This window comes from Nematolebias whitei, chromosome 12, assembly GCF_014905685.2.
Source record: "Nematolebias whitei isolate Nwh7 chromosome 12, NemWhi1, whole genome shotgun sequence".
NCBI lineage: Eukaryota > Metazoa > Chordata > Actinopteri > Cyprinodontiformes > Rivulidae > Nematolebias > Nematolebias whitei.
Window position 1 is genome coordinate 2,867,005 of NC_056509.1, and position 10,668 is coordinate 2,877,672.

General features: G+C 44.1%; 1 protein-coding gene across 1 annotated transcript in view; it reads left to right on the forward strand.

Annotated features, from left to right (window-relative positions):
* The window catches only part of tab2 (TGF-beta activated kinase 1 (MAP3K7) binding protein 2), a 29,149-nt gene extending 22,685 nt beyond the window's left edge, over positions 1–6,464 (forward strand). Inside the window, exons 10-11 of the mRNA XM_037686058.1 lie at positions 1,842–1,922; positions 5,295–6,464. Coding sequence (XP_037541986.1) covers positions 1,842–1,922; positions 5,295–5,434 — 221 coding nt within the window. The 3' untranslated portion in view covers positions 5,435–6,464. The remainder of the gene's footprint in view (positions 1–1,841; positions 1,923–5,294) is intronic.
* Positions 6,465–10,668: the final 4,204 nt, after the last annotated feature.

Sequence of the window (10,668 nt, forward strand, 5' to 3'; positions counted from 1 at the left end):
TGTTTGTACTTTTCATGCTCGTACTTTTCATGTTTGTACTTTTCATGTTTGTACTTTTCATGCTCATACTTTTCATGTTTGTACTTTTCATGCTTGTACTTTTCATGTTTGTACTTTTCATGTTTGTACTTTTCATGCTCATACTTTTCATGTTTGTACTTTTCATGTTTGTACTTTTCATCTTCAGACTTTTCAGTTGGCCAACATTTCTAAAAATCCTTTTTAATTGGTCTTAAGTAATATTCTAATTTTCTGAGATACTGAATTTGGGGTTTTCATTAGTTGTCAGTTATAATCATCAACATTAAAAGAAATAAACATTTGAAATATATCAGTCTGTGTGTAATGAAAGAATATAATCTACAAGTTTCGCTTTCTGAATGGAATTACTGAAATAAATCAACTTTTTCATGATGTTCTAATTTTATGAGCAGCACCTGTAAAGAATCGTTCATTTTTTCTTATCACTTCTCAGCCTCGCAGTGGACACGAGACGCTTGATATTATAAATGTCAAATCATTAAAAGCTGCTCCTATCTTACGGCGGTGGCTTGAACCGCAATGTATTATGGTCTGTTTCCACCCAGACCAGCTTACTAATGTGTGTTAGTTAATTCATTCAACCTTTATTTCTACAGGTTAGTCTCACTGAGCCTCGGGGACTCATTTACAACAGAGACCTGATTTTAACAAAGAGTGGTGACAACAGTGGGCAATCATAAAAGGATGCGTACAAATTGAGAAGAACAAGTGAAAGAAAACGGTAGAGATAGTTGATTTCAAACATGCATACAAAATACATTAAAATCATACAACTGTAAAACAGTAGACACGTACAAAAATATAAAGGAGTTATAAAACATGAACGTAATTAGGAGGTCCTTGAACTTGGACAGTTCTTGTTCCTTAGGGGAAAAATACACCACCTTCTTAAAAATACTTTTTAAAATATTTTTTCTACAATAAACTAGTCAATCTTTTGGAGCTGTCTCAGTCTGAAATAAAAAAATATTAAATATAAATTAATTAATTTAAATTTTGATCAGTCTTTTTAATTGTTATATATATATATATATATATATATATATATAAATTACTAACACACAATATAAAAAGCACAAAAAAACAAACAAAACCATCCTACCCCTCCCATACCGGATCGGCTAAACGGGCACATATATATTTAAACAGGCACTGACACACTTTCAATACAAGCCAGAAATGGCCGCCTAGTGTCCCAACATTTTCCAACAGATCCCTCACAGTGTATTTGATCTTTTCCAAGTGAATATGAAACATAATTCTCTCATCCAGTGTTCATATACCGGGGGATGTGAATCCTTCCATCTGCATAAAATAAGTCTCCTGGCTGGAAGAGAGCCAAAAGCAATCATAGTCTTCTTGCACTTGCTGACGGATGCATCCACAGGGGCTACCCAAAACTATGGAATGAATGGTGATGGGTATACGGTTTTTCCACATATCCCATAGAAAATATCAAAAATAGATTGCCAGTAGGTCCGCTTCTTTGGACAAGTCCAGAATTTGTGAGCATAGCTGGAGTTTTACAAAAGTTACATGCAGGATCCAGGTCGGTTTTAATCTCGGACAGGCACACGAGTCACCAAGGACAATAGAATGTTTGGAGTTTGGAGGTATTTTAAGATCGATACAGGTCCCGATACTAATACGTATCAGAAGCAGGACACCAATAATGAAGTTGTTTTTGTCACAAAACCTCATCAGTTTAACCCAGTGTGTTTTATGTCCACTCTTAAGTGTTAATTGTCTTCTTTGTGGAAGTGATATGTTTAAATGTGAACTCTCTGCTCTGTGTGCAGGACCACACTTAAATCCCAGTGTAATCCATAATTTTTATGACAACCTTGGATTCCTTGGTCCTGTCCCACCAAAACCCAAAGGTACTTTATCTGTTGGTAAGTTTAGGAAAGTTACTTTCTCATTTCACCGCACATACTCCACACTTTCGATCAGACACCTTGTGTTGTCAGAAAATGCACCTTATTTCCTTCAGTCTTGTCATACAATGTGAATGGAAACATTTTTTCACAATTTACCAAAATGTCCTGTCCTTAGTCTTTGTATTTAGGCCTTGTGCTTTCAGACATTCTCCATTTTCTCCACCTGTTCCTCAGCCACTTGTTTAGCCTGCCGCTTTAGTGTTCCAGCTGCTCTTTTACAATATTTACTCGGTGGCATCTAAATTGGTTTAAAGCTGTGGTTCTCAAGCATTTCATGCCACACCCCACCTTGGAGGGAGAATCATTTCCAGGCCTCTCTGTGAAATCTAAATCCTCCATTTCATTGGAACAAGTAAACTGACTGGCCATTCACAAACAGAGCGAAACAAAACAAAATGTGAAATTGGAGCAATAAAGTTCAGTCTGTGCTCAGAAACCCAATAAATGAAAATGCATGAACAAGTGAGGGCTGATGTCAGTTATCACAGTATTTCATGTATTCTCGTCATTGATTTTGATTTTATTTTAGTTTTCTGCCCACATTATTCAAATTTCTTTTTTAATAACTTGAGCCTTTGCTAACATTACTGAGGTGTGATGTTTTAATACATTACATTTTTAAACTTCATCCTGTCAGCCGACAGTTCTCTGATACAAACAGGTATTTTGTGGTCTCCTCTTCACTCTCATTCTAACTACAACGTTTCTCGTCTGTCTTGATACGAATCAACTTTTTTCTTTCCACATGGACACACAGAGCCAAACTATACCATTTCAAGCTGCGTATCATCAGCTAGTTTAAGAGCCGAACATCCCACTCACATTTGTCCACCTCAGTCGTTTGACATGGACAAATAGCAGGGACAGTTGGTCCCTAATTTAAGGTGTTTTCTCTTCCAGATGACACATTTTTCCTCCAATAAAGAGACATAAACACTTTGTCATCACTCCCATCCTGAACATGCACTGTTATAAAATTAAGGAGTGGACCCACTCTACACCATGCTGTCCATCTGTCTAGTCACCATAGAAACACAAAAATGAGTCAAGAGTTGTAATGTGTAAACATAAACTCTGCCTACGGCATTTAGGACCAGAAAAAAAGCTAAATAAGAGCTGAAGAGCTTTGGAAAATTCTTATGGACAGAACTAAGCAAGGAGCTCAGTGTTCCTTGTGGGTTACTGGGTCCCCACCCTTGAGCCAGGCCTGGGGGAGGGACTCGTCGGCAAGTGCATGGTGACCGGGTCTCTTCCCATGAGGCCCCGGTCAGGCTCAGCCTGAATGAGCAACATGGTTTTGCGTTCCTGTGGGCCCACCATCTGCAGGAGGGGCCATATGAGTCGAGTGCATGACGCCATGGGCAGTGACCAAAGGCGGGGGCCTTGGTGCTTTGACCCTGGCTTACCAATGTTAGCCCTTAGGACATGGAACGTAACCTCTCTGGTGGGGAAGGAGCCTGAGCTTGTGCGCGAGATTGAAAGATACCGACTAGATATAGTCGGGCGCACATGTGTAATCACAGTGTAACCTGGAGGGGCCTCATTAGAAGGAAAGGCCTCTCTGATCTGAACCGTGGTGGTTGGGAGGTAAAAGAATACTTCTCTGACCTTCTCAATCCCTCCGGCATGTCTTCCATGAAGGAAGCTGAGTTAATGGACTTCAAGGTTGGTCTGTCCATAACCATGACTGAGGTTGCCGAGGTAGTTACAAAGTTTTGCGGCAGTAGAGGTCCAGGTGTGGATGACATTCACTCTGATTCCTTAAGGCTTTGGATGTTATAGGGTCATCTTGGTTGACACTCCTTTGCAACATCATGTGGACATCGGGGGAAGTGCCACTGGATTGGCAGACTGGAGTGGTGGTTCCCCTCTTCAAAAACGTGGGCCAGTGGGTATGCTCCAGTTATAGTGGCATCACTCTCCTTAAATGATATCATTCAGCGGTACTGGAGAAGCGAGTCCTATCATTGGTCAAACCTCAGATCTAGGAGGAACAATGCGGGTTCCATCCTGGCCGTGGAATGCTAGACCAGCTCTTTACCCACACTAGGGTCCTCGAGGGACGTGCTCTCTTAGTATGGGATTGGGGGCCTATTGCTTCGGTTTGTTGGGTCCCTGTACAAGTGGTGCAAGAATTTGGTTTGCATTGCTGGTAGTAACTCGGACCCCTTCAGGATGGGAGTTGGACTCCGCTAGGGCTGCCCATTGTCACGGATTCTGTTCATAACTTTTATGAACAGAATTTCTCAGTGCGGCTAGAATGACGGAGGGAGTCCGGCTCGGTGGCTTCAGGATTCCTTCTCTGATATTTGCGGATGATGTGTTCCTGTTGGAGTCATCGTGCTGTGAGCTTCAGCTCTCACTGGATCGAATCACAGCAGAGCATGAAGTGGCTGGGATAAAAATCATCACCTTCAAATCTGAGGCCATGGTCCTCAGTCAGAAAAGGGTGGATTGCTCTCTTCAGGTTGAGGGCGAGGTTCTGCCTCAAGTGAAGGAGTTCAAGTATCTCAGGGTTTTGTTCACGAGTGAGGGAAGAATAGAGCGTGAGATTGACAGACGGATTGGTGCAGTGTCCGCAGTATTGTGGGCTCTGTGATGTTCCGTTGTGGTGAAGAGGGAGCTGAACTGTGAGGCAAAGCTCTCTTTTTACCGGTCATTCTATGTTCCTACCATCACATAGTGGCTGAAAGAATGAGATGCCATATACAGGCAGTTGAAATGAGTTTCTTCCACAGGGTAGCTGGACTCTCCTTTAGAGATAAGGTGAAAAGTTCAGTTATCTGGGAGAAACTCGGATTAGAACCGCTGCTCCTCCATATTGAGAGAAGCCTGTTGAGGTGGTTCAAGCATGTGATAAGGATGCTTCCTGAGCACCTCCCTTCTGAGGTGCTTTGGGCATGTCCCACTGGGAGGTGACCATGGGGAAGACCCAGGATACTCTGGAGAGACTATGTCTCTCTGCTGGCCTGGGAATGCCTTGGAGTCCTCCCAGTTGAGCTGGAAGAGGTGGCCGTCGAAAGAGATGTCTGGGCCTTCCTGCTCAAGATGCTGCCCCTACAACCCGATTTCGGAACAAGCAGATGATAAGGCAGGGAGGGAGGGAGGGAGGAGCTGTAATGCACCCTGTTTGGCACCTCCCCAGAGGTTGCACCCGCAGTTTGAGAACCACTGTTTTAAAGTCATAAATGAATTGTAACCCTGTGTATCCTCTTTGTGGTGGCACATTTTAGATTACTGAGCATGCTGTCAGAATGTTTTATTATCTGTTGTGGTACTACACCCTGACCTCCTTGTCGTTGTGCTCCTCAGACCCAGGCAGTAAGGCTGTGAAGCCCAGCGCAGACCAGGAGGAGGATGAGGGAACACAGTGGAGCTGCACAGCCTGCACTTTCCTCAACCACCCAGCCCTCGACCGCTGTGAACAGTGCGAGTTTCCGCGGCGTTTCTGAGCCACGAGGGGAAAGGCCCTCTACTCTACAGATTAGAATAGACCCCACACACACACTTTTTTTTTGTGTGTGTTGAGGTGTATGAAAATTGATCGGGGGTAGTCGGCGTACATCACATGACCTGCTTTTTCCCCCCAGCTGTCTTGGTGTTTTTCCTCTCTAAAGTTTGCAGAATGCTGTCCACTGAAGGCTTGACTGGATGGTGTGTACAGCTTCAGTTTGTCCCCAGAAGTCTGATGATACCTCACTTCAGAGTCTCAGATCAGGTTCCCCTTCTCTGCTCACCAGGGAACATTTTAAGTCCCGGGAATACTTCGCTGCTTCCACTTACAGTATTACCAGCGTGGCCCTGCCAGTGTGACAGCACATGGTCACACACAACACAGGTGCCAGTGTGCCTTTAGCTGATGAATATTTAAAAAAAAGTGATGACCTGGGGATAGAAAGTGTGCTCAGTCACTGAAGGGAAATCTAAAGTACTCACGGACTTGAACGTTTGTTTTGCAGTTTTTAAAGGATGCTAAAAGGTGAACAGCCAGCGTTGCTGCCATTGATATGTGCCTTTTGCTGACCCTTCAGCGCCTCCTTTCTTATACTTTGTGATGACTTTAAAAAATAAAATCAGTTGCATGCTTTGTGTACAGTACATGGAAGCAGAAGCTCTCTGGAGCTTTTTGCTGTACATAATTTTAGAAAACGCTTTAAAATTGTCCTTGTCACTCCGAGTCACTTGTATTTCCTGTAAGTATAGCTTTATAGACTTTTGTCAACTCGTTTTCTTCTTCCTTCAAACAAATAAGCACCATGCTCCTCTTTTTATGCTTTGTACTTGACATCTGTGAGCATTGCAGGAGGAGAGGAGCAGAGCAGGTAAAACCCTCACAGTCATTATGAAGCTACGTCTGCCCGGTCCGTTCATCGCTTGTGTATTTGCTAAGTTTCCTGTGTAAGATCTATTGATGTAAAGAGTAAAAAATGATGGAGGACATTGTTGTTGTATTTTTTAATGGGTTTTGTTTGGGACTGTCTCGGGGTGGGAATGGAGGAGTCGGGTAAAAAAAAAAAATCAAGAAGACCAAGTGCCATCCTGTCTGACTGGAACGATGTTTTGTGGAACATCTTCACCTCAGTGCAAACAAGCAGGTTCAGGATCAAAGTCCAACCCCTGCTGGGTCAAATGGATGGATGGACGGACGGACGGACGGATGGATGGATGGATGGAATGAATGGATGGATGGATGGATGGAATGATTGAATGGATGGATGGATGGAATGAATGGATGGATGGAATGAATGGATGGATGGATGGATGGACGGACGGATGGATGGATGGAATGAATTGTTGGACAGACGGATGGATGGACAGATGGATAGACAGACAGATGGATGGACAGACAGATGGATAGACGGACAGATGGATGGATGAACAGACGGATGAACAGATGGATGGATGTGCCTCTCATTGGTCTGCTTCCAGCCTGTTGTGAACAGCATCCCACGGACTCTCAAGATATTTGCAGGTTTTTCCTTGTGTGAGTCAGAGAGGCTTAAGATGTTGTGCTTTGAGTTTAGAGCACGTTTGCTCTGAAAAATGTTAGTTAGTTGCAGTCATTACAGCTTGTTGATCCATTATAGACCAAGGAGTGACAGAAAACACCCGAGGGCAGTATTCACGTCTAGAAACCACATGGATGATGAAGAGCGGTCATGGTAAAGCCCTCGGTCATGCCTGGGTTTCAGACTGAAGTGAACTCGCGGTACAGAGGGGGACAGTTGTAGTCACTCCAGTCAAACCCGAGAGTGACTTGTGTTGGCGCTCACTATATGCAGGGCATGGTCATCCATTCTCTCTCTGCTTCTTCCTTTTCAGGTCGCGGGGGTCACTGGGGCCCATGTCCAGCCATTACTGTGCGAGAGACGGGGACACCATGGACATGTCTCCAGTCCATCACAGGGACACTTGTGCCCCTTTTCCATTTGTACCTTTAGGACCGGTACAGCACGGTTCTACTCGGCTCAGTACGATACATGTGTTTCCATTATGCTTTCAGTACTGGTTCCAGTGGGCAGGGTTCAAATTGATGTCACGCGCCTCTCACCAGCTGGTGTGGTGGGATGATGAATCAGGTTTCAGTACAGGATGAGAATTTTATTTTGAAGTTTCTGGTAAATTAAAAGAATACAGATTATTAAAATTATCAAATTAAATATCTCTCTCTATATATATATATATACATATATATATATATGTATATATATGTATATATATACATATTTTGTTTTTTGTTGTTACACAACAGAATGCTTTTAAAACTCTTGTCCACCCTCCGTGCGTCAGACACATCTGCTGTGATCAGGGTCCGGCCTTCATGAGCACACAAGGCCGGGGTCCGGGCAAGGCCTTCTGTGATTCAGCAGCTTGTATGGTCCTCTGCGGAGCTCGGAGCCTGCAGAGCACGCAAGGCCGGGGTCCAGAGCCCCGAGTCGGCATTAGACCAAGGTGTTGTCATTATTGGTTTTAAAACAATTCGGGGGCGGCTGTGGCTCAGTGGTTAGAGCAGTCGTCCTCCAATGCGAGAGTTGGGGGTTTGAATCCACCAGCAGTCACATGCTGAAGTGTCCCTGGGCAAGACACTGAACCCCTCGTTGCCTCTGATGTGTGTCTCATCAGTGTATGAATGTGATAAAGCTCTGATTATTCTCTTTAGAATGATTTGTTCAATTATCTTTGTACAGATCTAGTATAGAGCTGTATGAATGGGTACATGAGGCACAGATTGTAGTGTAACGCGTTTTGAGTACGTTGAAATAAGATAGAAAGGTGCTATATAAGTACAGTCCATTTACCATTTAAAATCTTTAAAATAGGTCCAGCCGCTGTTCCGAGTTCCAAGAAATTTCAAATGGCGGATCTGTGTTTTGAAAAGTTTCTGAAAGATCCAGTGACTCCGCCCCCTCACCAATCGGTGACCGACAGTGTTTTTGACGTCATGTTTTGGTACGTGCTCGGCTCGGTTGGAACCACAGAGCCATGGGTTCTGAAAAGAGGGACCGGTTCTACGTACCGTTACTAATGGAAAAGGGGCATTAGAGACAAACAAGACAACCAACCATTCACTGTCTCTCACACCCAGGGACAGTTTAGAGTTACCATCAGTCTAACATGCATGTTTTTGATCTGTAGAAGGAAACTGGAGTACCTGGAGGAAACCCACGCAGCACGGAGAGAACATGCAAACTCCACCGAGGATGCCCCCCACCTCCAGTAGGGATTTGATCTGACGACCTCCTCGCTACCAGAAGGACTACCAACTGTGCCACCATCAAACAGAAATACCTCCATACCTGGAAATTTGACTGACTCGTGTCATATGTTGATGTCATAACATCTAGGCTTGATTACTGCAATTCACTTCTGTTTGGAATCAGTCAGTCCTCCATTGCTCGTCTACAACTGGTCCAAAATGCTGCAGCCCGATTTTTAACTGGTACAGGCTATAGAGAGCACATCACGCCAGTTTTGGCCTCCCTGCACTGGCTACCCATTCACCTTCAGATCCATTTCAAAATTCTCATGTATGTTTTTAAATCACTGAACAGTTCTGCCCCATCCTATCTCACTGATCTTCTGCAGCCATATGTCCCACCGCGCTCTCTGAGGTCAGCAGACCAGATGCTTCTCTCAGTCCCAGAAACCCGTCGTAAGCTCAGAGGTGACAGGGCTTTCTCTGTTGCAGGTCCACGACTGTGGAATGAGTTGCCACTGAGTGTCCGGCAGGCTCCCACACTCTCAGTCTTTAAGTCTCGCTTGAAGACCCACTTCTATTCGCTTGCCTTTAACACGGTGTGATTTGTTTTGGTCCGGTCTGTTCTCTACTCTGTTGGCCATTTTAGTTAGCTCCTGCTGCTATTTGTATCTGTATTTCTATTTTATGTTTTCCTGTTCGCTGTGCATGTTTGTGTTCTTTTGTACAGCACTTTGGTTGGCCTTGTTGCTGTTTTAAGTGCTATATAAATAAATTGGTATGGTATGGTATATGTTTGTTGAAATCTGTTCATAAGATATTTTGCTAATGCTAAACCTTTAAGCAAACGTCACATTGTGCTGGGACTGTCTCTTAGCTAGTCCTACATCAAATTTAGCTCGGGGTGTTTAAAATGTTCTCGAGTGTTGGAGGTGAGAACAGCGTGAGAAAGAAGTTGACGTTAAAAGAATGTGCGCGGCCCAGAATACAGGGTTCCCTTTCTTACACATGAAAACAGGCTGTGGTTTTCAAATTTGCTCAGAAACATCTCGTTGGTCACCTGCTCTCACTGAGACAGCAACAAAGCATTTGCCTATTTTATCACCAGTTTGAGCTACCGTCATGTTGACAGTAGTCACAGCCCAGTGAGATACCACCTGTCAGGTCGACTGGTTTCTGGTTGAAATCCTTTCTCTGTAATGTGTTGCTCTGATTTGAGCCCCCACCCCATGAAGAACACACAGCTGTCCACTTTGATGTTTTGGTTTTTTTCTCTGTCCTCCGGTGAAACCAGACGTGTCCCCCCCCCCCCCCACACACACACACACACACACACACACTTCCTTCCCTGATTGAACTCTTTCGTCCTGTGAACGCTTAAAGAGCCTCTTTTTACTTCTTAATTCTAAGGATCAGCTGGTCTCTCAACAAAATTGATCAACTTCTCCTGACACGAGTCAGGGTAAGGAGGACCCTCTTACCTCGACGGAAACAAATTGGATTCATGGTGACACCTGTTTTTTTTTTGCTGTTTAGCTGGTGCATTCTGAATTGTCTATAAATTTGTGTGGAGGTGTTGAAGCTCGGCAGCACTCAGACTAAATTATGTGGAGCTGCATCAGAGCAGCTGTTATCAGGACTGTGAACTTTCTAGCAGCATGCATGAATGGTGGGAATAATCTTGGAGAAGCTGTGAACTCGACTTTAAGGAATCAATTCGGCTGTTTTGGAGTTTCCATCAGAGAATATGTACCAGCGAGACTTTAAAAGGCAGAAACAACAATTCACGAGTTCTGCCTGACCCAAACTGTGGCCTTGATGCCGGACTTATCTCAACTCCTCCTGTTCTGAAAACAACAAAGATGCTTTGACTGTTTCCTCACCCCTCCCTTCCCAAAGGCCGTGGACATGTAACAGAACCTCAACTGAGCTGAAGATGAACGTCACCTCTTATCTGGACAATGTCTGAGGGGGGGCTCTGGACTATGC